The sequence below is a fragment of the Echinops telfairi genome, unplaced genomic scaffold (assembly GCF_000313985.2).
Source record: "Echinops telfairi isolate 266 unplaced genomic scaffold, ASM31398v2 ScPeMD7_1;HRSCAF=3_0, whole genome shotgun sequence".
NCBI lineage: Eukaryota > Metazoa > Chordata > Mammalia > Afrosoricida > Tenrecidae > Echinops > Echinops telfairi.
The window spans coordinates 43,969,845-43,997,399 of NW_022103896.1; the positions used below are offsets into that span (position 1 = coordinate 43,969,845).

Consider the following 27,555-nt stretch of genomic DNA (forward strand, 5'->3'; position numbering starts at 1 on the left):
CTTCCCCACACCCTTTCCAGTTCTGAGTGTCATTGCTCCATGTTCCTTATTTGTAAGAACAGCAGGAATACTGCTTTGTTTTCATAGCCGTCTCCAAAATATTTACAACTTGGTGGATCATTCTGGGTAGGGCAACTAGGACAATGTCTTCCCTGTCCTATTTCTGAGCTCATGCAAACCCAAGGTCACCTGAGGATTTGTTGAAGTGGATCAAAAATAACCTCCCAAGTCTTTGATCTTAATTCATAACATCTCACAAGGTCAAGGATGTGGCCACTTTTTATTCACACACGTCCTAAGAACTCTGGATATTACATTCTGTTCTTTTCACTTGAGTAAATTAAAGCCCAAAACTAAAGAGCCTTGACATGTGCCAACCATTCTGCCCCCCAGACTTTGTACAGAATGCGGTCAGCCAGGACCTCTTCCCAAAGTCAGTGCCTATGCTGCGTCCTGGCTCCTGCCCAGCCTTCCTGACACGGCTCACATGCCACCTCCTCGGGGAAAGATCCTTTCACCACCACAGCTCGAGTGTCCCTCCTATAAACCCACTGACCAGCACTTCTCTTTCTCACCTAATTTGAAGCTGGAATATGCTTGGTAAGGACTTTTTTTCTTTTAACCTAATTTGTAGCTAAAATTTGCGGTTAAGACTTTTTCCTTTAAACGGTTGTGCCCTTGAGCTTTTAAATCTGGCAGTTTAAATATTTTAGTTTCAAGAATAGTTAAAACATGGGTTTTGGCATTGGACGGATGTGGGTTTAACATCAAGCTCTGGTACTAATTGCAGTGTCTGAAGCAAATTTTTCAGCTGAAGACTAAAGTCTAGTTCACTGTGAAGACAAATGTACCAAAGTGCAGAGTCCAGCACCCTCAAATTAGTGCTCAATAAATATTAATCATTTTCATTCTCGGGAATAATTTTATTAGATACCAGAAGGAAAGAATACTGTGAACTGATTGGGAACTACTTCAAACTTATTTTCTATTGATATTTGTATATATCACATATACATATTGTGGAAAAATGGAATTAAAAGGTAGAATTTTCTCATAAAAAATGTGAAGCCCTCTTGTAGGTAACTTTACTTAAGATGAATCTGTAATTTATATATGCTATCCATTGCTCATACTAATTCAGTATAAAAATACATCTTAAATTTGTGACTCCTTAAAAATACTAATAAAAGGGAGATTTAGAAATGGAAAAAGAATGTTGGCACCTTCTAGAGGAGTTATCTTTTTTTTTTTTTTGGGGGGGTGGTGGTTGTATTTTAAGCCAGGAAAATTCTGACGTAAATGGCTCTGAGAAGACCCTCATCTTAATTGCAAGGAGGCTGGTAGCTTTAATTCATCCAAATCTCTCTAATATACAATTTTAAATGGCCTGCAAAATATTTAGAAATTGTTTACTTAACGGAAAGTTAGCTTTGGAGCCAGTATTCAGTAATCCTGCTCCGTATTTAAAGCATTCTTTTCAAGACTCTTACACGTGAACCAAGATGCTTAGGCACTCAATGCAGGCAAATGTAACCTAGAAGACTTGCGGCCAATGTGTACTGGCAACTCTCTCTTCAGTGAACTCCCCAACCCTGGATTGTTCAGAATCCCAAGAGGAAATGCGTCCTATTTCCTTGTACTAGCAATTCAAGATAAGCTAAATGGATCTCTAAAGTCTCAGAATTAAACAAGAAGATATTCTTTCAGTATCAGTATCAACTAACAGTATCAACTAACAGAATATACATATACAACTTCATTGCAAATTCTGTCATTTGTACATTTATTAGTCTACTTGCTCTAAGCAGGAAGTCACACAGTATATTCTTGCCCGCAAGCAGTTCTCAGTTGGAATTTTATTACAAAGATACAATATTGTAATCCATCATCAACCCACATTTTTTTCAGTAGGCACAAAGACAAGGGAGCCCGGTCTGAGACCACAGACCTAGAGATAAATATTGATGCAGAACAAGCACACCAGAACACCGAAGGGATATGCGTGGGGGGCGGGACAAGCCTGAGAAGCAAGGTAAAGGAAACTGTCAGAATGCTTGGGAATCAAGACATTCATTCAGATCCAATTACCCACAATATTGACAGTTTTGTTTTTTGCAATGAGCATATATAATTTGTTTTTATGAGTATATATTTTAGAATAAAAATTTTCACCACCCTAAAAAGTTCATTTCCTAGGGTTTGTAAGATCAAACAAGAACCCCTTTAAAAGCACATGCCCCAATGCTTATCATTGAGCTCAATGTAAACTAGTTTAAAAAAATGTAGAACTCCCTAAATAAATGCTGAATACCATTCTGACTTCTTTTCTATTTGCTCCATGATCATATTCATGTTGAATGGCAGGAGTGAAACTGGGTTTAACAAAGAGCAAATGCTTAAAAACCAGCTAGGCCTAAAGTCAAATTAAGGCTCCAGCTCTTAATAACCATCTGGGTTACCTTAAACAAGTTGTTTAAAGGGATGTTAAAACCAAAATCAAACCCAATGCCATGAAGACGATTCTCATGTACAAGACAGGGCAGAACTGCCCCAGAGGGCTTCCAGGACTGTGACTCTTTATAGGAACTGAGAGCTTCATCTTGAACTGACAACCTTGCGCCACCATGCCAGTAGGTCTCCTTGTTCAAAGGGGAGGAGAATGTTAAGGATACATAAAGCCCTCTACACAATGGCAGACACTCCCCCAATGTTAACCCCACTCTGCAAAGCCCCTAACAAAAAACACTAGTTCCAGCAGCACTGGACAGCTGAGGTCTGGCTGCTCAGTGTACATACTCCGATGCTATTTGAGCGCGCTCGGATTCCTACCCAGAGTAATGCAAGGAGGCATTCCTCTTCAGGTCCTCTGGCCGCTGGGAGAGTGGCAAGCTGAAATGACGCCCCCTGCTGGTGCTGACTTCACAATAACAGTGCAGTGGAGTGTCAGGGCTGGCGGTGCCAGCAGTAGTGCCTGTGGCAGAATCTTGGCACCCTAGGTCTTCAGCAACTTCTCGTTCATTCTGAGTCTCCCGATGTCCACCCAATACATTAATTTTCTCTGTAATTATAGCATCCACTCCTCTTGTAGGTAGACAAGAACTCTAACATTATATTTGTAAACATGATAAATGAGGATCAATGCCATAAAACTATTTTAATATCTTTTTCTCCATGACTGAATATACAAAGATAATGGAAGTAATGTATTCTTCTGCTGTAAAGTTGGGTGGAATATATTAAAATCCACTCGTTGAATTTTCTTTAAATAGTCCTCTAGAGCAACCTGAAAAAAAAAAAAAGTGATTGCGAGATCACCAAATGATCAAGTCTTTAAAAGAAACCACAGAAAGATGACAAATGTTAGGGATATTCCTGTTTCCCTGGGATGACCTGGTATGTGTTATAAAGTTTAAAAGGGAGAAAAAGAATAAATACATCTATGGAAATTTCTAATGGGCCAGTAAAAGAATACCATAGGCTGAGTATGAGAAATATCAAGTCTCTTAATTAGAGAAGATTAAAAGTCTTATTAGGTTCTGAGGAACACAAAAGAATGTTTCAAACAGAAAAAAAGAAAAAGAAAAGAAAGTTTAACTCCAAAAATGCATTGTGCCATGAAAGGGATTTCAAACTGTTTAAATGAGTGTCTTATGAAGACGTTTGGAAAGTCCAGGTTCTTAGAAAGGTCTCTGGGTGGCACACACCATTAAACACAGTGGTTCTCAACCTTCCTCGTGCCAGAACCCTTTAATACCGTTCCTGCTACTTTATAACTGTCAGTTTGCTACTGTTATGATTTGGGCAACCCCTGTGAAAGGTCATTCGACCCCCCAGAAGGGACGCGATGCAAAGGGTGACACCGCTGATTAAGCACTTGATTGCTAGCTGAAGAGGTGGCGGTTCCGACCCACCAGAGTTCTCCACAACAAAGCCTGGTGACCTACTTCCCAAAGGTCCTGCTCGTGACAGCTCCGCCCTGCCACACGTGAGCTCGCCACGCTGGCTCTACTTGGCTGCATCGGCGTGTTCTTGCTAGAAAACACTATTTCCAACCAGGGAGGACCCTTTCCCCTCTCCATCTCACAAAGCACCACAAAGTTTTGTCAGGATAGGGCCAGGAAGGAAAACCCTAACAATGGACAGTGCTCTGTACTCTTATTTGTTTGAATGACTTTTCTAATAAACGGAAAGCCACGTAGTTTTGCACTCCACAATTGAAAGTGGCATCACTCCCACGCTAGTCCGCATGGACAGTGCCCCCTTAAAGTTTTGCAGTGCATAGCCTGTGCGACCCCCATGGGTTATGCTTACAGAATCATCAGAATATCCAGATGAGCAAAAAGGAAATAAAAATTATATTTTCTTATAGACTTCCTTTCCACCCACCAAAAACCCCATGGCCATCAAGTCAATTTTGACTCATATCGACCCTATATATGGGTGGTACACATATACAGTATACACACACACCCCACATAGTACAGAGACTGTAAGTTTTTCCAGGAGCAGCAGACTTAACTTCCTCCCACGTAGTGAGAGGTGGGTGGGAACCACCGTCCATGTGGTTAGCAGCTCAACACCTACCTGACATCACGGCCCTTTACGAGCGTACAAATAAGCAAATTCATTATCTACTTTTAATCCTGCTAAACTTTATTAACTTTGTTGTTGCTGGGAACGCACAGCAAACAAAACAAAACAAAACAAAAAGAAACCCATCAGCCATTTCGACACGTACCATTCGATGACATCCACCTCGTCTTTACGGTCTGCACCTCTCTTCATTATTCCTCTCGTTAACATAAATTCGCTTCCCCTAGTCTTGTTAGGTGCTGTGCCAATTTGATCTCATATGCATCATCTGCGAGCAAAATGCTCAAAGTAGACTTTTTTTAGTAGTGAAGCTACACTATTTTTCAGTTTTTAGAGGATTGTGATACTTTTGGTTTAGGGTTTTAAGCTTCTCTCAGAGAGGACAGGAGTTTCAGAAGTTCAGCCATTCCCTGGCTGCAGAAAATTTGGAGATCACAAGCATTTGAAATTCTGTTCTGCATTTGCCTCTTTTGATCAAGATTTTTCTATGGAATCTTTGATCAAAATGTTCGTTAATGGTAGCTGGGCATTATACAGTTCCTCTAGTCTCATGGCAAAGGAGGCAATTAACCACACGGTCCACATCCTCCTGCTCCTGATTTTCTTTCCTATCACTCACTTCAGGTGATTAGAGACCAACCAACTGTTGTGCCTAGGGGGCCACTGGCAAGCCTTTCAGAGCCTATGCACTCACTATGCAACCAAGCAGGAGGCAGAACACAAGCACTAGACATGTCCTTAGAAAGCAACTCAATGGCAAGAGGCTTGGTTCCGTTTGGGTTGTCTGATACAGGAAGGTGGGCTGGAGGCTGGGATGAGAAAACACCGAAGTGGATGCCATGTAACAACAACACTCAATTTCTTCGGTTAAATGGAAGAGTTTGTAGGTGTCCACTGTGGCATGATTTATAATATATGCACATATGAGTTCAAAAAGATTGTTGGGGAAATGAGAGCTGAAAACTAACGGAGCTTTGGTGGCACAATGGATAAGCAACCTATCCAGCAGTTCTATAAGAGAAAGACATGGAAATCTACTCCCATAAAAAGTACAGTCTGGAGCCAGTCAGGGTGCAGTGTAGCAACGATGAAACAGACAACTTTCCTCTAGTTCCTAAATGCTTCCTCCCCCCACCCCACTGTCACGATCCCGTCTACCTTACAAATCTGGCTAGACCAGAGGATGTACACTGGTACAGATAGGAATTGAAAACACAGGGAATCCAGGACAGATGAACCCTTCAGGACAGGTGGTGAAAGTAGTGATACCGGGAGGGTGGAGGGGAGGTGGGGTAGAAGGGTGAACCGATTACAAGGATCTACATATAACCTCCTCCCTGGGAGATGGATAGCAGAGAAGCGGGTGAAGGGAGACGTCAGACAGTGTAAGACATGACAAAATAATAATTTATAAATTATCAAGAGTTCATGAGAAATGGGGCAGTGGGGAGGGGGAAAAACTGAGGAGCTGATACCAAGGGCTCAAGTAAAAAGCAAATGTTTTAAGAATGATGATGGCAATATATGAGGAGACCTGATGGGCATATGTGTTGGCATGCTAACCACAAGGTCAGCAGTTGGAAACTATCAGCTGATGTGTGCGAGAAAGATGAGGCTTTCTACTCCCATGAAGATTTCCAAGAGTCTCAGAAACCTCCAGGGGCAGTTCTACTCTGTCCCAGTGCTCAGCAAACTTCTGAGATGGAAAAGCGAATCCTGTCCCTGAGAACAGTTTAAAAATTATTCGAGAGTCATAAATATATTTTTACAAACAGATATCACTATTATCTGAATGATATCCTTTAAATTTTATAACAAAACCACAATAGTTTTATTTTCATTTTCACTTTTACTCTTCAGAGCCACATGTATGTACCAAAAGAGCCACAAATGGCTCTCTTGCCCACCCTGCTCTGCCCTACGGGGTCACATCCAACTAGTTTGTGGGGCGTTGGGGGTTTGGTTTGTATATATGGGAGTATATATACAGAAAACCTTTTCTTCTTATTAAAAATGCAATCATATAATCATAATGTCGTGTAACCTTTTCCCCACTTAATATACTGTGTGCATCTCTAAGACTTCCCACTGTATTCTTTTTAACAGTTTGTAAGTTCATCAATCTTTGTAAGTTACTTCCAATTTATTTTCCTATATATAAGTGACAATCTTATCATTTTAAAAACACAAATCCAGATTTATTTAGCTCCTTATGCTAGATTTTTAGAATTAGACTGGCTGGATAAAAAATCACTACCTTTTTAAAAGCTTTGAAAAAAAAATCTACTCTTTAAGAAATGTGCATGTCCTCCCACCAGTAAAACCATCCGTTTCCTGGCACTCTTACTGATACAGGGCATTTAAACAAATCTGATGTGCCAGGTGCTTGCATATCACATGTCACTTAATCCTTGCAACACATCTGTCACTTAATTCTTAGGACATCCTGGGAGAAATGTTTTATTACAGAAGGGGAGCTGAGACCTGGAGCAGTTAAATAAGAGGCCCACCTACGGTCACAGAATCAGAAGGCACCAAAGGGTAGCTTCAAATTGCATAATTATACACTCTAGAGCTGAAAATTAATATTAAATATCCTACCAGGATAGCCAGCAAGAATGTAATTTCATGAACTCTGTCTGGGAAGTAATTAGACAATTCAGGAAAACTGAGTAATTTTATATAACTGACACATATTACCAGGTGTGTCTGATGCATCTTGTAGAGTCAGATTCAGTGTCAGGGGTGGAAAGGCAAATTCTCAGCAAGGATCACATGAGAAACTTTAAAACAGCAAATTCCCCTAGGGACCACCTCCCCGCCAGCAATCTGCATTTTAAAACGTTTTCTGCATCATTGTGATGCAGCCAGCTCAGCACTGGTCTGTGGACCACTGTTCAGGTCTATTGTTATAATATGGTTCCTATGGAGAAAAAGCTAATAGGATACTCAGTATAACCAACAGTACCTAACCCACCAGCTGCTCTATAGGAAAGAGCTGTGGCAGTCTGCTTCCATAAAGATTACAGTTCTAAGGGGCAGTTCTATTTTGCCCTCTAAAGATGCTTTGAGTCTGATGGACTATGAGTCACTGGTGCCAAGAGCTCTGTCCAGGGACCAGCCATCCCAGAAGGTACTTGGGAAAACCCACTACAAATGGGGAAACAGAACCAAGGCTGCAAACAAAAGAACTGCACTGGCTCCTGTCTAAAACATAAAAAGAGGCCACATACATCTGTCTCACTAATTCTAGAGCCTTGTTTGTTAATCTCCTTACCGTCTGAAGAAACGCAGGAAATGCTTTCAGAGGAACATTTTTGTGGAAGGACCTAGCCTGAAAAAGAAGAGAAAAGGAAACTGGTCAGATACAAAAATACTTCTGGAAATAAACACTCCCCTTCTAAAAGTGAACACTAGAACACCCACAATTTGACAAGCCCGTTAGGGCCCTTCTCAAAAGGCGGATAGGATGTCTCATCTCCTGCTGACTAAGATTAATTTCCTACACGAACGGATGCATGGTAACATCGCTCCTATTTCAGTAATTACATTCGTTCTCACAGATTGGCTCTAGGCACTTTCCAATTGCCTTGACCCTTTAACTCTACGGGGCACGGTAGTAAAGAAACCAAAATCAAACCAAACCATGGCTAGTTAGTCAATTCTTAATCACCACAACCTTACATGATAGAGCAAAACTACCCACTGGGCTTCCTAGGCTGTGATGCAGGGAGTTTGTTTTGGGGGGAAAGTGATGCCTTGAACTGCTTCTTTTTGTCAGGTGTGTGACGTTAACTGCTACTGATGATTTCAACTCCGCCATCAAGTTGTTTCGACTCACGGTGACCCTATAGGGAAGGGTAGGACTGCCCTGTGGGTTTCCAAGGCTGTAACTCTTTAAAAGCCTCCTCTTACTCCCACAGCCATCACATTAAGGATGAGTTAACTAAATGCCTGACCAGTATGGCCCTCAGATGATGTTATACATATCCAAATGGCCTCGGACTCAAGAGTCCCGGTTTGCTGTAATCCTTCCGGGCAGATCTCCAGGGCTTTTCTATCCAGAGGGGCTGATGGGCTTGAAATGCTGACATTTTGGTTAGCAGTCAAGTGCCTAACTAGGGCTCCCTCTTCCCAACCTGGATTCCCATTCTCTCCTCTGCAGTGAATATCACTGGAGCCCTGGTGGTATAGTGGTTACCTGTTGGGCTGCTAACTGCAAGGTCAGTGGTTCGAAATAACCAGTTGCTCTTTGGGAGAAAGACAAGGCTTTCTACTCCATAAAGAATTATAGTCTTAGAAACCCACAAGGGCAATTCTACCCTGACCTATAGTCAGGATTGACTCAATGACTAAATTTGGTTTGAGTTTTGGTTTAACTGGCTACCCTGTCTTTGTGCTCCCAAACCTTCCCATGTATTCTCTATAGCCAATCAAATTCACATATTTAAGTCACTGTTTTATTTTTTAACTAAACTTCCTGATGGATCAAGTCACAACGATTCATCCTAGAATTCTAACCTCATCCATTCAAGCCAGCTCCCACTGCTCTGGGGCTTGACTTCCTGGCCCCCTGTGGCTGAGGATAACCATCCTGCACTCATCAGACCCCGCTCAGATGGAAGCCTTTGCTTATGGCATCCTTTATGCCCAGCACAGAAGCTACTTACTGCCTCTACTTCTGGGCTCATTTAACCCATTGCAGTCTGGTTTTACACTACCCCTCCACCCACCCCCATTACTGGTCTCCTCTTCAAGTGCTCCTTTATGATCATCCATGATACACTAATCACCACGGCAACTTTTCTCTTTAATCTCTCCATTGCATGCAATACTTGGCTATCCCTTTCTTGGAATTTTATTCTTAGTTTTCAAGAAAGTCTTGGTGGCACAATGGTTAAGTCAATGTTTCCAGAGTTGGTGACACCATCCCCTGGAGGTGGAATGACAGAACCATCCAAGGGGGCTGCAATAACAGATGCCTACCTTTTACCTTGAATTACAGGCGGTAGTACAAGTTTTCCATTGCCAGGGAGCACTAACTAATTTTTTTTCTACAAAGGGGGCAGGAGGCCAAATAACTTTGGGAACCTATGAAAAAGGTTGGTGGTTCCAAGCCATCAGCCACTCTGCAGGAGAAAGTTAAGGAGTCTGCTTCCGTCAAGATGAAACAGCCTCAGAAACCGACGGAGCAGCTCTACTCTGTCCTGTAGATTCACCGAGTTAGGACCAACTCAAGGGAAGCAGGTTTCGTTGTTGCTATTATTTGCTTTTCATGACACCGGTTCTCAGTTTTTCTTTCCTTTTCCTTCTTGCTAAAAATGGCTTGTTCTCCTGCTAGCTGAGAAATAAACAAGTGGGTCTCAAGGTTCTGTACCTGACTCTCTTCTTTAGATGTACATTCTCACCTAAACTGAAAGCTTTAACCATAAGTCTTTCTGTGAATAACTCAAATCTATCAGATCTACTTTCAAAATCACAAATCTACATTCTTCAATAGTCTATCTTTCTAAATGTTCTCTAATCACCTCAAATTCAGTTATGTCTGCAGGGAGTATACAGTCTCCTGAGTGCCCAGCATACTGGCACCATTATCATTTATACTTGACCTGTTTACACAGCCTTCATCCTTCCCTTTCCCCGATCCTGACAAATTCAATCAGTTGCCAAGTCTAGTGGTTATATTAAATGCATTTGTGTGTGCATGTGTGTGTGGCTAAGCCACTCACTCTACATCAGATACCTTTTTTCCTCCTCTCTCCTAACCTAGCTCCTAACCTTCACCTCTTTCAAACACTGCAGGCAGAGTTTAAACACCAATGCCACTAATGTTGTAGAGTGCAACATTAAGGCTACTGCTTTATCAAGTATGGTGAAGGTTAATTAGCACATACTAAATGTCAGGCAGTGCTATAGGACTCATTATGTATCATAACTCATTGATTTACATAACCAGAATTTGAGTTAGGTATTCGTATGATCTTTTTACAAATGAGAGACTGAGGCACAGAGGGTGAAGAGTGCATGGTGAGTAAATGGCAGGGCTAGGCTACCCTCAAACATCTGGTTCCAGGGCTTGCACTCTCACCCACCACACTAGTCAAAACCAACCACGTAGAGTCGATTCCAACTCAGTAACAGTACAGGATAGGGTAGAACTGCTCCTGTGGGTTTCCAAGACTGGAACTCTTATAGTAGAAAGACTTGTCTTTTTCTATGGAGCAGCTAGTGGTTCCGAACTGCTGACCTTGCAGTTAGCACCCCAACACTTAATAACTACATCAACAGGGCTCCACTATGCTCTACAGCGTCACAAAGTTTCCAAAGCTCCAGTATCTTCAACCCACCCTCCTAAACCCACTTTTCAAGGCCATATTTCATATACCCTATAAATGAGTAGTCTATCAAACATAGCTGTTGATAAAAAAAAAAAAATCAAGCTTTTTATAAATACAGATTCCTAGTCCCTTCCCAAGTTACTGACTCAATCTTCAGGGAGGAAGGCCCGGGAATGAATATTACTCAGGCAATTACATGTCCATGAACTGGGACAACTCAAGTTCCCACAAATGTCCCTCTATACTTGTGTAATATTCTCAGATCTCACCCAAACCCCTCCTGATGTTTACTAACTTCCCATCTGAATTTCCACGTGCAGTATCTATAACTCTGCTGTTGAACTGAACTATACTCATTTATCCTAGGCATTCAAAAGAAGATTAGTATGGAGCCTTTGTCTTCAAGGAATTTATAGTCTGATTATTTGTTTATACCCTACAAATAATCATTAAATTCTAATACTGTATCAGACACTAGATGCTGAGGACTATAGCAGAGAACCTAGTGAAGTGAAAATTCTAATAGTCCCTAAGAGAATTCAATGAGAGATGAATGAAGGCTGACAAGCAAGCTCTAGAAATGCTCATTTCCTAAAGGAGTTGGAGGGAAGAGGGTACTTACGTGCTTTAGATGCAAGTGTGCCTGGCTGGCAATGTCATATACGACATCTCTCACATTTTTACCTTGGTTCTTCCGTAGAAAATCCTCCTGTGAAACACCATGCTACGTAGGAAAATGTACATCATGTCAGGACTCTAAAAGTACACTTATAAGTAACTTGGCTCCAAAAAAGATGATAGTACAGTATATACAATCTAAGATTAATTTCATACTTTACAAAATAAATGTGCAAATATGTGTGTGTATGGAAAGCAGGAGCAGATTACCTAAGGTATGCATGGGCTTACCTGTGCTTGCTTAATTACTTTGCCAATTGGGTAATCCAACACTAATGGAGAGACTGATAGATTTGGAATAATATGCAATAAAACATTAGCAATGGTTGTAGATGGTACAAAAATAACAAGGAAACAAACATACAGGAAGTTTAAAAAAACAGACAATAATGAATTTCATCCAAAGTACACAGAGGAAAAAAAGTGTTTTCTTATAAACAAAGTAACTCTTTATAATGGATTACTTCCTTCTTAAGACAAAAACATAAAATAAAGAACAGCTAAAGTGACTACTAGCAAGAATTTCTGCAACTGCGCAGGAAGGAGTAAGGCGCATGGCGCTAACATCAAATAGGATGTAACTTCTTCTCAGATGGAGCCTGGTGGTGTAGTGGTTCCGAGTTGGGCCACAATCTGAAAGGTCAGCCGTATGACACCAACCATGCCTCAGGAGAATCTCAGAGTGACAGTCTCAGGAACTCACAGGGGCAGTTCGACCCTGCCCTATAGGTTCGTGATGAGTCAGCATTCATTCAATGAGCGTGGTTTTGAATTTTCTTTCTCATAACTCCACCCCCAACCTAATGGACTGCTAGATAATAATCTGACTTGATAACTCATTTGCTATAAGCAATTAGCTAGCATTAGTTCTGAAGGAGTTACTTGAACAAACTTAATAAAGAACCAAGATATCATTTCCCTCACTATATTCCCGAGGTAAGCATTATTAAAATGTCCAAATCATAGCCTTACCAGCATACAAATGTCCATGGGAAGGAAGACCTTTCTTCTGCTACCATGATAGGGAGTTGCTCTTAAGCAAGTGACAATGCCTTGTGCTTTTCCAATGTGACTTGCGGCGTGATCTGCATGAAGATCTTTTATGCCTAGGATTTTGGAGGTTAAATAAGTAACAGGATTGGTCAACTCTTTGTAAGTGCCTCACAAGTCAACAGAAACAGCACTGAGAAATCACCTCACATGTACAAGCAGGATGTGCTTCTTCTAGGCTTTATTTCTTAGAAACAAGGATTTATAAGAGAAAAGTTAGGCACAAGGACAAGCTGACCATTTGCCTCACAGGTGAAGTAAGAGTTTTTCTCAGACTACAGCACCAAAAACACATCTGGAACTTTAATCAAGTATCATGGAAAAACATTCTAAGTCTTGCATTTCTTCTCCTCAGTACAATTTCCACCTGACCTCATTACATTCCGCTCCTTTCATTGTGAGGCACACATGTCACCGAGTGTGCGGGCAAAGCAGCCCTGGAAACTCAGCAGGGACATGTACCATTCTTCTGGGGTGTCATGAAGATATGTGGCTTTAGAATGAGGAGGTGCTGACCTTGGACCAAATAAGTTCCTCATTACACTTAATTGACTCAAAACAAAGTCACCGAGGAAAGGGAAGAAGGGGAACAACCTTACAAAAACACTTTGGAAATTCCACTTTATTTCTTCGTTCTTTCATTTCACTTTACATGGGGAAGATTACTGGTGGACAGAGGAGGAGAAGCAAAGTTAGTGGTCTTCCAAAATGTTAAGAGATGCTACAGTAAGAAAATTAAGATCACTTGCAATGATCAGATTGCTAATTACCATACTTTTATAAATGCCTGCGCATTCTGATTAGTCTTTACTCCAAAGAAAGCTACACATTTCCTCTCTCTGCCATCTCAATTGCACAACAACCAAAGCAAACCTGTTTCTTCATAGATAGTACAGAGAAAAGTTTTAGTACTGAACTGGTCAGATGATCAAATTATCAGAAGTGAAATCTCAAAGGTGCATTCTTAGGCAATAGAAGTATAAAAGAAGAAAACTTACCCAATATTTCTAGTGTTAAATAAAGAAGAGAGCTCTGTGTGTTCTCAGCATAAGTTTCCAGTTCCTGGATATTACGATATACTTTGTCATCCAAATTTTTTTCCTACAGTCAAAAAATGCAAATAGTCTCCTGAATTGTCAATATCTTGTAAATTTTTTTTGGCCATAAAGAACTAAATAATGATGAATAAAAATATGACTCAATATATACAGTCTAGTAAATAATAAAACAGGTTAAAATAATGTTCTGTACATTTACTACTTAGAAATTATCTTTCAAAATAATATTCTAGGCACCATCTATATGCACAAATCACTCTAGACATAGGGCTGGCTTAATTTTTAATTCCTTTTAAAGTCAAATCTATCAAAAGTCCCTGACTTTATTGAGCTCTTACTTAAGCACTTTATAAAGTACCTTCTTAACCTTAACAACAACTCCAAAAGAGAAAGAATACTATTTCTAATTTGTAGATGACACCACATAGCTATTGCGGTAGGCAAGCTCTTAAAAACAGATTCTAGATATAAATCCCTTATCGTATATATGATTTGCAAATATTTTCTCCCATCCCATAGGTTGTCTTTGCAATTTCTTCGTAATGCCCCTAGAAGCATAATTTTTTTTTTAATTTGTGGAAATGGCCAAACCAAGATAATGAAGACTTATTCTATGTTTTCTTCTAAGAGTGTTATATTTTAAGCTCTTACATTAGGTCTTTAATCCTCTCTAAGTAAACTTTTGTGACTACTGAAAAAACATTATACATATATTAACATCATTCTTTTTTAAAAAAATCATTTTATTGGGGGCTCGTACAATTCTTATCACAATCCATACATACATCCATTGTGTCAAGCATATTTGTACCTTTGTTGCTATCATCATTCTCAAAACATTTGCTTTCTACTTGAGCCCGGGTCCGTTATCTTTTTTTAATCGTTTTATTAGGGGCTCATACGACTCTTACACATCATTCTTATGCAAGTGGCTGACACGGAGCTGTCCCAGCACCATTTATTGAGAAGACTATTCCTTACCCATTGAACTGTTTTGGTACTGTTGTAAAAAAATTAACTGACTGGTCTATTCTGGATTCTTCAATTCTATTCCACATATCTCTATGTTTACACCATCTGGCTTATTGTGCTTTGTAGTTAAGTTTTGAAACAAGGAAGTGTGAGTTATTCAACTCTGAGTTCCTTGAATTTCTGTATGAATTTTAGGACCAGTTTTGTCAATTTCTATTAAGAATCCAGTTGGGATTCTGAGAGGAAATCCACTGAATTTATCAATTAATTTGGGTTTCACTGCTTGCTACTTAACAATATTGTCTTCTACTATATGAACACGAGGTGTCTTTTAATTCAGATATTCTCTAACTTCTTTCCATGATATACTTTTTAGAAAATATGTTTTATGCTTTTTTTGGGGGGGGGGGGGGCTGAATTTGTTCCTAAATTTTATTGTTTTTAACGTTATTTTCTATGGAATTGTTTACTTTATTATTTCCTAATTATACATTGCAAGTGTATAGAAACACAATTAACTTTCATATATCAGGTAACTGAAGATATTAAAATAATTTAATTTTTAAAGTATCATAATCACTCGAACAGCTTTACGACAGACAAAGACTATTGTAAACTTGATTAAGGGGGATCAAACTATGGTAGGATACTTGGCCAATCGAGCTCCCTCTTGACCCAACCTAACTTTGCTTTAGGCTTAAATGTTTCTCGTTTGTTCCAAGACAGAAATGTCTTTTTTTTTTCTATTTCCAAATAATGTTTGTAGTCTTTTCTTTCTTACACTTTATTTTTAAAATTATTTTAATAATAATTATTATTATGTCCCCACCCCCAGCCAGTTCTGGGGCTTTGGGGCTCAGCTCAAGGGGAGTCCCTCTGGGACATGGGGTACAGTGAATGGTGTGACCCTTTGCTGGGCATGCCTGCACAGTAAGGGATGCTGGGCCCTCTAGGGTTTCCCATATAGGCTCCAATAAATTCCTTCCCTTTTGCTTAAAAAAATAAAAATAATTATTACTACTTTCTTCATTTTGTTTTTTATTGTTTCTGTTAGGTTTCCCACTTTATGAAACACAGAAGGAATGGATGAATAGAGGTAGTAACTAATGCAATGGTTTATGGGGTGTGTGTGTGTGTGAGGGGAATGGGGGAGCAAATATTGAAAGCATGAGGGGGAGGGAGCACTAGAACTGATTGTGATCATGCATATATGACTTTTAGACTTAACAATGGAAGTGTATTTTTATATCAAGAAAACTACTGGGGAAAAAAAAATCCAAAGTTGACTACTGGCTACCGTGAGTGAAGGAGGAAGAGTTGATGCTTAGGGGCATCAAGTTTCTATTATTGGTGCTGGAACAATTTGGAAAAGGATATCAATAACAGGTACACAACAGTATAATCAATGGCACATAAATATACATGTAGAAGGTGTTGAATTGGAGACTCTTTTGTTGTACATATTTTTGCCATAGTTTATTGAATTGTACGATATGTGGAAGAAGTGCCAATAAAACTGTAATAAAAAAAGCTAAGTGGGATGGGGACCCAATGCCCATCTGTAGACAACTGTACATCCCTTGCAGAAGGGTAATGGGAAGGAGATGAGTCACTCAGGGGGCAGTGTAGCATCGATGAAACACACAACTTTCCTCTAGTTCTTAAATGCTTCCTCCCTCCGCCCACCCCCACCCCCACCCCGCGCCCCCCTATCATGATCCCAATTCTACCTTTAAAACCTGGTTAGACCAGAGGATGCACAGTGGTGATACCGGGAGGAAGGAGGGAAGGCGGGGTAGAAAGGGAGAACCAATTACAAGGATCTACATATAACTTCCTCCCTGGGGGATGGACAACAGAAAAGTGGGTGAAGGGAGACCTTCCTTTTCCAAGTTATGATAAAATAATAATTTATAAATTATCAAGGGTTCATGAGGGAGGGAGGAGTAGGGAGGGAGGGGGAAAAAACTGAGGAGCTGATTCCAAGAGCCCAAGCGGAGTAAATGTTTTGAGAATGATGAGGGCAACAAATGTATAAGTGTGCTTTACACAACTGACGTATATATGGATTGAAATAAGAGTTGTATGATCCCCTAATGATTAAAAATAAATAATTTTTTTAAAAAGGTAAGTGAAGTGTCATAATCATATTGTGGTTGTTTTCTAAAGCTTCTTATGACATAAATATATATATTTGCAGATCATGTCTGAAATTTACTTTGGACAATCCAATGGCAATTAGAGGGAAATGAACACAGATGAGAGGAGACCTGTGTTGACTAAGTATTAAAGCTGGGCAACGGACACATGAAAGTTGAGTATTCACTCCATTTGCATATGTCTGCAATGTCCCATTTCAACGAACACAGTGTGCACGTGCACATGGCCAACTCTGCAGGGGTGCCTATCTCTGCCTGACGGTATATGAATGAAGGGGCGGAAGCTACAGTGGGTGGCATATAGGAACGGAGTGTGAGCAAAATGGCATGGTCCTTATAAGTTTCCTCCCTGAAAAATGCAATTAAATCAATTAAACGTTTACTCCCTAAAGAACAAGCTTAAGGACTAAAAAGGAAGAAAGAAAAAAGTAACTTCAACTTACTCTTTCATCAATGATTCTCAAAAGCCATCTTTTAGTCAGATTATGCCTTTTGATAGCCTTAAAAAATAAAAAGGAAGTTGTAAGTCTTTATAATTAACTTATAAAAATAATGCCTGCAGATTTGAAGAAATAAACCAAATACAAAATTAGGTATGAGAATATTTGCAATAATGATTACAGAAAGATGTTAAAGAAAAATCAGGGGAAAATGTTCCTTGACAACCTTTTTAAGTATTTCCAAATAAAAATGATTCTAGAACTTTAACCTTAAAAAAATTTCCCCTTTGATTCAACCAAGGTGCAGTAAAGCACCGAATGAACACACATCGTTCCTCTAGTTCCTGAATGCTCCCCCCGCCCCGCCACTGCCATGACCCAGTTCTACCTTACAAATCTGGCTAGACCGGAGAACACACATCATTCCTCTAGCTCCTGAATGCTCCTGCCACTGCCATGACCCAGTTCTACCTTACAAATCTGGCTAGACCAGAGAACACACACTGGTACAGATAAGAGCTCTCGACACATAGAGTTCAGGACAGATAAACCCCTCAGGTACAGTAGTGGGAGTAGTGATATGATGAGGAAAGGGGGGTGGTATGGGATGGGGAAGGGGGAAAAAGGAGGAAGCCATCACAGGTTGGATATATAGTCCCCCACCCACCCCAAAGGGGACGAATAACAGTAATGTGGGTGAAGGGAGACAACGGACAGTGTAAGATATGAAATCATAATAACAATATATAATTGATCAAGGATTCATGACGGTGGGAGTGTGGGGGAGGGAGGGGAAAAGAGAGGAGTTTATACCAAGGCTCAAGTAGAAAATGTTTTTGAAACATTTGTAAAAATATGCATGATACAATTGATGTATGGAATGCTATAAGAGTTGTAAGAGCCCCCAATAAAATGATTTTTTTAAAAATTTCCCCCCATGTACTTTTAATAACTTAAAGATTCCACTTCCAAAATAAAAACATGGTTATGAGCCCAACTTTTGTACTATGGGATGTACTCTGGCTTTTCTGGTCTCACTAAATACAAACTTCCTTACATAAGATAAAGGCATTCTCTTCAGGAAAGAAAATTGCTTCTCTCAAAATGAAAATAATAATGAAAACCCCAAATAAAATAATTGGCAGAGTAAATCTTAGCAAACGAAGGCTGCTAGTAGAAAAGCACACAGCTAGTGCCCGGATCTTGGACTTTAATACTATTTCCATTTAAATGAGTGGGGAGAGCAAAGGATCCCAGTGCAGGCAGGGCAGGTGATACAGGGTCCTGTTAGTACATGTTTTATTGTACTAGAAAATAAAAGCATATAACACAATGATGATGGGCATGTTATAAGGACATCAGAGCCAATTTAAAAGGGCTTCCACTCTCTAAACTTGGGATAATTGGAATAATTAAATAATTAAGTACAGTATTAATTTAAAGACTTGAAATCAAAAAAGTAATTCACGAGTCCATAGTGATGTAAGTACTAAATCAGAAGAATCATCAATGAATTCCAAGCATAGGGGAAGTTTTTGAAGGAGAGGGGAATATCTACATGGTCTTAAAGCGTCTCCTACAGATAGTTTATTAGTTGTAAAAGAGAAAGGACAATAATTAAATAGTAGAAAGCAGTCATCAAAAAGAAGACTCCAGGAATTGATGAATACCAATTGAATTCAATACCAAATACCAATTGAAATGTTTCACCCAGCTGATGAAGTACAGGAAGAACTCACTCATCCATATTTGTGCCCACTCCAAAGAAAGATGATCCAACAGAATGCTCAAACTATACAACAATATCACTGATATCACATAAAAGTAGAATTTTGCTGAAGATGATTCAATAACAGCTGTAGCACTACATTGACAGGAAATTGACAGAGGTTCAGGCCAGATTCAGAAGAGGACAGGGAACAAGGGCTATCATTGCTGATGTCGGATGGATCTTGGCTCAAAGGAGAGTACAACAGAAAGATGCCTACTTGTGTTTTATTGACTATGCCAAAACATTGGACTGTGTGGACCATAATAAACTATGGATAACCTTGAGAAGAATGGGAGTTCCAGAACACTTTATTGTGCTCATCTGGAACTTGTACGTGGATCAAAAGGCAGATGTGTGAACAGAACAAGTGGATTCCATTGTTTCATAATCAGGAAAGGTGTGTGTGGTAGTTACATAATTTGGTGTCAACTGGGACTTGATAGGATTGAGTGAAGGGGTAGAATCTAGTCTGTAAATTGGGTCATAGCCAATGAGGCCTCTGTGTGGGCATGGCCTTATCCTGGGAATTCTGGGAACTCTGGTATTTTCTCATTGGAAGCAGGAGACATCCTCTCTGTTGGCTCACTCCCTTGGAGACTCTCTACTGACAAGGCTGACTCCTGCAAGACATCCCTGAGAAGTCACATGGACTTACTCTGATACAGCCAGAACCCTGGACCTAGAGAAGCCACATGGATACCCCTGCCAGCGCTGAGATGTTTACAATGCCACTGGATCCACAAGACTTCCCACCCACTGGATCTGCCTGCATTCAGCATCATTGCATATGTTTTGTGAGTCTGAAGAGGACTTTACAGATTGGTGTTGGACATATGGGCTAATATTGGACGTAAGGACTTGATGTGGACTGGGATGGAATTTTTTTAATATTCAACTGTTCTTGTATATAAACCTCCTCCTTATTCACATATCAGACTCTATGAATTTATTTCTCTAGTCTACCTGGACTAACACAGTGTGTGAGAGGACTGTGTTCTCTCACCATACGTGTTCAATCTGTATGCTAAGTAAATAATCAGAGAAGCTCAATCGTATGAAGAATGAAGCACAGAAGAATGCAGTATGGATGACAACTCAATATAAAGAAAACCAAAATCCTCACAACTGAACCAATAGGTAACATAGTGTTAAATGGAGAAGTGGTCAAGGATTTTGTTTGCTTGAACCTACAATCAAATCTCATTAAGTAAATCTGCTACACAAGATCTCCTTAGAGTCTGGAAAAGCAAGGATGTTATTTTGATGATGAAGGAAAACCTGACCCAGGTTACAGTATTTTCAGTTGCCTCATAATGGATGTGAAAGTTGGACACTGAATAAAGAAGACTGAAAAAGAATTGATGCATTTGAATTCCGGTGCTGGAGGAGAATACTGAAAGTACTATGGACTGCTAAAAGAGCAAACAAATCTGTCTTGAAAAGAGTATGCCCAGAGTGCTCCTTAGAGGCAAGGTGACAAGACTTTGTCTTACATACTTTGTACATATTGTCAGGAGAGATCAGTCCCTGGAGATGGGCATCACGCTTGGTAAAATATAGGGGCAGCAAAAAAGAGGAAGACCCTCAATGAGACAGAATGACACGCTAGCTTCAACCATGGGCACAGGCATAAAAACGATTGTGAGGATGGCAAGGAGCATGCAGTGTTTTATTCTGTTGTGCACAGGGTTGCTATGGGTCAGAACTGAGTCACGGCATCTAGCAACAACAAATAGTGAAGAAACCAAACACTATCTTGAGTGGGTGATCAAAATAAACAATGCCAATAAAAGACGAATGGACAAAGTGCAGATGTGATATCCTGAAAAGGATATACATATAAGTGATAAAAATATAGTACCTCACACAGCCCAACCACATCCCTATCTCCTGGAATCCCACCCAGTGGAGTTGGGCCACCTCCCGCTTCTCCTGACCAAAGATTAGAAACCAACACCAGCAAAACCCAACCTCAATTACACAACATGAACAGCAGAGAACTGTGCACACAGTCTTATCTCCATTGCACCCACAGACACAGGTGGTGAATGACAAAGAGCACAGCAACATACAACAGCCGATTAAAGATAAATACAACAACAGTACTATGTCTCAAAGACAACAGGTCATTTCAGTTCACACGAATAAACAAGAGAGAGTGGCTCAACTCAGTGACCAGAGCCTGGAAATCTTCCTGAGGAAGAAATGGCTTAGGAACAACCTAATAAGGAATTTAAAAGAAAGACATTTTGGTGCCTTCAATGGCTTGAGAAAATTAAGGAAAACAAACAAAACTTTGAAAGAATTCAGGAAAGCACTATAAGAAGAAACAGAGATTAAATGAAAATTAGAAACCATACTAAAAGAGTAAATAGAAATTCAGAAGAAGATTAAGTTTTCAAAAAATAGATATTATATTGAAAGAGTATAGGAGAATTAAATCAAAGAAAGGCCAGGCTCTTCAATGTACGTCTGAGCATAAACCAGACCATGAAGTCACAGGAAGGAGTCCTGGTGACACAGTGGATTAAGCAATGGACTGCCAACCCCAAAGCCAGTGGTTCGAAGCTACTAGTCACTCTGTGGGTGGCAGTCTGTTTCCATAAAAATTTACAGCCTCAGAAACCCTATGGAGCAGTTCTCCTCTGTACCACAGGGTTTCTTTGAGGCAGAATCAGCCCAGTTACAGGGAGTTTGCATTCTGGGTAATCAAAGAGTTGTATGTAAAACAAAGTTTCGAGAACCTTTTTTCTATTCTGAACCACCTAGACTGAGCTTCTTTTTTTTTTTTTTCTTAATCTCATGAAATCTTTAATGGCGTTGAGGGTGAGAGGCATGAACAGAGTGGGGGCCACAGGGTGGGTTCAGGGGCAGGGGGATGGACAGCGGGCTGGGCGGGGGATAGACTGAGCTTCTTGAAGTGGGATGAACAGAGGTAAACACCTAGTCTAATACAGAGAGCTTCCCATCCACTTTTCTTTCCTTAGTCCTTCTGTAGCAGGGCTGGCTTTCCATCCTTCCTAGGTATGACGGATGGTTAATGTCATGTGTCAAACTGGCTGGACCAAGACTCCCAGTATTGTGTTGTCCTCTTCCATTTCATGATCTGATGTAAGTATTCACAATTTTATGTGTTATAAATCCTAACATCTATATGCTCACAAGGCAAGATCAGTGTGGAGTGTGTTTTGAGTCATGCCCTTACTTAAGTTACTCTGATTATGGTAGTTATATAATTGTCAATTTAAGGATTAAGTGTGTAGGGGTAGAGTCTAGCCTGTCAATCAGGTCATAGCCAATGAGACTTCTGTGTGGGCATAGCCTTCCACTAAGGATTCTGGGAATTCCGGTTTTTCCTCCTTGGAGGTGGGAGACTCTCTGCTCAACCTGGGACACACAGCAGCGACAAGACACGTGGACCCACCCTGATGCAGCCCTGGGTGCTGGAGAAGCCATGCCGAGACCCCCTGCCAGCACTGAGATACTTCCAATGCCACTGGATCCAAAGACTTTCTACCCACTGGCCTGTGATCTTCTACATTCGGCCTCATTGCATGTGTTTTGTGAGTCTGAAGAGGACTTTATAGATTGGTATCAGACATATGGGCTAATATCAGACTTATGGGCTAATATTGGACTTATGGACTTGATCTGGACTGGGCAGGGATGTTTTTTCAATGTTCAATTGTTCTTGTATATAAATCTCTTTCTTATACACACGTGTGTCCATGGATTTGTTTCTCTAGTCTATGCAGACTAATACATTGATATAAGGAGAATTTCACTATGGGTGTAACCTGTAGCCAATATATAAAGGCTATCCCTTTATTTGGTTCCTACAAACAGCTTGCCATCATCTGACTTCTGGTTCATGGGACGTGAGCTAGCAGCCTGCCATGTGATTTGCCAATGTTAAGGATTTATCAGCTTCATAGCCCCGAGAGCCAGTGGTCTGCTGTGATCTCCTTATTTTGGGTTCACCTGTCCCTGCAACCATGTGAGTCTAGAGAAACCTCCAGTCTGTCAGCAACTAGTGGGTCTGGGATTTGCCAGTTTGTTTCCACAATCACAGAGCCATTTCCTTGAGATCAAAATCTCTCTCTCTACACACACACACACACACACACACGCACACACACACACACACACACCACACACGTATGTCACTGGTTTTGTTTCTTTGAGAGCCTACCCTGACACTATGGTTTTATGAAGTCAGGCTAGGATACAGTTACCTGACCTGCTTCTGCTGGTACCCATACCTGGGAAGAACTCTATCACTGTCAGGTCTGTCATGGTTCTTATCACAGCCTTAGCACGTTTCTAAACTATGCATGGCTATTTATGAATGAAAAGCCCCTATAGCTATTTTAACAAAAAGATATTTCCTATATACGCCAGCTATACAAATAATGCTCTGGTCCACAGGTTTCCTATCTTTAACACTTAAAAATTACCAAGTTACAAATTCTATCAAACTAACAAAGCGGTTTTGGATTTGTGTTTGGACAACAGTAACAACAAGTCTCCCTTCACAAAAGGGGACTATAGGTCATTCTACAGCTCAGACTCTGGATCAATACACTAGCAGCGGAAGCTGCAGCTGGGGAGACAGAAAAGAAAATTTGTTTGCCAATGCATCAGAATTCTGCAAATAAATGTGTAGAAAGTAAATGAGCAGCTTCCCCTCTCTCTTTCTTTAAAAAATAAATACATCAAAGAAATAAGCAAATATGCAGAGAATGGTTTTAAATCCCCTAATAATACTAACATAGAACTTATATTACATGAATCTAAGAATAATTTATGGTTAGATTCCCCATTGCCACTATCCAAATTAAACCCATCTGAAAGTAGGCTTAAGCAAAATTCTTACAAATTAAGAGCAGCAACTTGTCTGTTTACCTTCCATAGTTCAAGGGCCACTGGTTGATGTGGTGGATTGTCCTGGTATAAATCTTCTACAGTAGTTTTCCAAAACTGCATTCGCATCAGTCCAATGGGTTTCTCAGACACTGAGTCCTTAACCTGGAAACAGAGTTAGAAACTGTAACAAATGCACCCTTCGGTGTCCTCTGGTGACTCTGTACAATTATACCCTTTCAGCTAAAACTATGCTTAATTCATATATTTGCTTTTTCTCAGCCAAATTGTTTCCATTGTGAGTTTTTTCAAGTAAAAACTGCAAATTACTTACTGCTGAATTAAAAATATCTCTAAGGTTATATCCCAAAGTGAAAGAGATTCTTCTGGAAAGAATATATAAAGGGAAAACAACAAAACAGAGACAGAGGGAAAATGTTTAGATTAAGAGGCTTAAGATTTGAAAATGATGATGGCAACATATGTACAAATGTGTTTGATACAATTGATGTATGGAATGTTATAAGAGCTTAAGAGCCTCAAATAAAGTGATTTATTCATTTAAAAAAAAGTCTCCCCTCCCCTCTGGTTTCTGTTGTTCTTGCCCCTGGAGGGTGTGTGTGCTTATGTGCCATTCAGTGCGATAGGTAGCCCCTTCCTCCCCTCCTGTCTTCCCCTTTCCCCTACCCTTTTGGTATCACTATTCCCATTTCCGTTCCTTGGTTCTGTGTGTCATGCAAAAAACCAACTCCTTAACAAGTAAACCTATGGCCTTAGAAATCACTTTTGGTCAAAGCAGAAATAAGATCTTTAATTTCAGACTATCTAGAAAAAACCCCAAAGAATATTAACATATTAAAACTTCCGTAATACATCAACGCTAAATCCAGAAGCAAATTCATTACACTTAAGTGCTACTGTTATTGAACGTGAGTAAAAGATGAATTAAATAAATTAAATATTTGGTTCTGGAAAAAAAAAAAAGTCTTAAGATATATAAACCAGTGGACTTTATCTGAATCCTGATTTGAACACACTGTTAAAAAAAGAGATATGCATACAATTGGGGAAATCTGAATCCTGATCATTAAAAACACTAAGAAAGTACTGGTGATACAGTGGGTTACACACGGGGCTGCAAACCACATGGTCAGCAGTTTGAACCCGCGAGCTGTTCCTTAGCTGAAGGATGAGGCTTTCTCCCCCTGTAAAGAGTAACAGTCTCACTCTGTCCTATAAGGTTGCTATGAGTCAGAATTAGCTCGATGGCAGTGTTTGGCTTGGAAATTTTAGGGTATTATTGTTAAATTTTTAACATCTGATAATGGAATTGAGGTAAGTTTTTAAAAAGTGAATTATCTTTAAAATACACAGTAAAATATTTACAAATGGAAAAATATATCAAAAAACACCTTGTGAATGAGAGTGGGTTGGGTAGGGAAAGAGAAAAATAATATTGGCTACTAAATTATTAATAGTTAAAACTGTATAATAGGGGCATGAAGTTCATTTTACTACCCTCTCCACTTTTCTATATGCTTAAGATTTTCTTTAATAAAAATATTTTTTGAAATAAGTAGAAGGGAGGAGGAGCTGACACCAATGGCTCAATAAAAAATAAATATCTAGAAAAGAATGATGGCAACATATGTACAAATATGCTTGATACAATTTATGTATGGATTATTATAAAAGTTCTAAGTGCCCCCAATAAATTATCAGGTGATTATTATAAAAGTTCTAAGTGCCCCCAATAAATTATCATTCAAAGTGCCCCAATAAATTGTATGGTATCTTTTAATAATAATAATAATAATAAATAACAGCCTTGGAAATCCTATGAAATAGTTCTACTTTGTTCTATAGGGTCATTATATCTGGAATCGATTGGCCTGCAATAGAGTTTTGGTTTTTTTTGTTTTAAAATAAAATTTTGTATTATTTGGGAAAAAAAAGTAGAAAAGAATTCTTGATAGGTTACTGATCGCAAAATCATTTTCAAGTCAGAAGATAAAACTAGGAAACAGAACCAAAAGTTCTTTAGAGGAATCAGAAAATGAGTTAACATTTATCGACTTTCCTTAGGTTGATAACTATACTGTGGTAGATAAGTGAATATTCTTATTTTTATAAAATGCACACTAACGTTTTTAGGGATAAGTTCTACAAAATGGTTCACTTATAAAACGTGTGTGTGTGTGTGTGTGTGTGTGTGTACATATAGGTGGAATCGTAAAGCAAAGCATTTACACCAGAAGAAATGCATTATATATGTTGTCTTTCGCAGGCCTGCTGGCGTCGTGGTTACATGTTGGGGTGCTAACCAAAAGGCTGCAACAGTTTAAAAGCACCAAATGCTCAGCGGGAGGAAGATGGGGCCTTCTCCTCCAGATAAGAGTTACAGCCTCGGGAACCCACAGGGGCAGTGCTGCCCTGTCTTACAGGGTCACTATGAGTCAGAATCCACTCAATGGCATTAAGCTTAGATTTTTGGTTTAATATACTTTTTGTACTATTCTTACTTTTCTACTTGTGAAGCTATTTCTACAGGTCTGCTCTAAACTTAAAATACTGTTTTGATGCTGACTGGGTCTCTAGCAATATTTGGTGTCTAGATGGTAATGGTGTACAGTCTATTCTTAATAAAGCAGCAAGAGTAACCCTTTTTAAGACTCAACTAAGTAGTGATATCTTTCTCTGTTCAAAACTCTCCACTGTATTTCCACTTTGCCGGAGTTAAAAATCAGCGATTGCAATGGTCTCCAAGTCCTTACCCAGTGGATCCCCTGCTACCTCTAACTGAATCTCCCCACACCCTTCGGCTGCAGCCCCAGAGGCCTTCTTCTGGTCTCTGAACATGCACATGCCATCCTCAGAGCCTTTGTGCTGGTTCTTCCTTCCGCCTAGAAAATTCTCCACCCTCCCACTTCCTTCAAAGCTTTGCTCTAATCCCTGCTTCACAGTGAGGTGCTCCATGCCCCTCCTCTTTAAAATAGGAACCTCCACTATACCCTGCCCTCCCCGCCCCCCTTATCCTGCTCTAATTTTCGCCACAGCACTTTCTCTACCTGAAAATGGTATGTATATTCGTTTGCTTCTTGAGTCCAGGGACTTCCGATGTTTTATTCACTGCTATATCCTCAGGACCTAAAATTGTACCTAATATATGAGGAGGCTTCGAAAAGCTTGTGGGAAAAGGAATGAGAAGAAAAGGAATTTTCTCACAATATTTTTGAAGCCCCCTTCGTATTTGAGACACCCAACAATACTTGTTGAATAAATGACTGTGTACAAAGAAGTGGTAAGACATTCCCCAAAAGTGATCGAGACACCTGGGGCTTAGGGAGAAATGTGAGATTCAGCTGATTTAAAACAGAAAATGCTGAATGGGTGTTATGTTTTGCTGTGTACATTTTCACCAAAAATAAAGTTTGAAAAAAATATGTATGTATATATGTGTATGTGTGTGGGTATGTGGGAACTATCAATTAAAACAATGAAATACCACCAAATGATGATAACACCAAATGATGGAGAGGGTGTAGAATAATAGGAACTTTACTCTGTTGCTGGGGAATTTGTTAAATGGTACACTTACTTTGTAAAAGAGTTTGGCAATTTCTTTTTTTTTTT

The 27,555-nt window shown here is 39.7% G+C and overlaps 1 protein-coding gene across 4 annotated transcripts in view; it reads right to left on the minus strand.

Moving 5' to 3' along the window:
• Window positions 1-1,759: 1,759 nt before the first annotated feature.
• The window catches only part of NDUFAF6 (NADH:ubiquinone oxidoreductase complex assembly factor 6), a 39,412-nt gene continuing 13,616 nt past the window's right edge, over window positions 1,760-27,555 (minus strand). For all 4 annotated transcript variants that reach the window (XM_004697467.2, XM_045298908.1, XM_045298827.1 and 1 more), the window contains 7 exons: window positions 23,965-24,087; window positions 17,292-17,348; window positions 13,658-13,760; window positions 12,582-12,715; window positions 11,554-11,655; window positions 7,871-7,927; window positions 1,760-3,283 (listed from right to left, as the gene is read on the minus strand). In XM_004697467.2, the coding sequence (XP_004697524.1) occupies window positions 3,155-3,283; window positions 7,871-7,927; window positions 11,554-11,655; window positions 12,582-12,715; window positions 13,658-13,760; window positions 17,292-17,348; window positions 23,965-24,087 (705 nt within the window). In that variant the 3' untranslated portion in view covers window positions 1,760-3,154. The remainder of the gene's footprint in view (window positions 3,284-7,870; window positions 7,928-11,553; window positions 11,656-12,581; window positions 12,716-13,657; window positions 13,761-17,291; window positions 17,349-23,964; window positions 24,088-27,555) is intronic.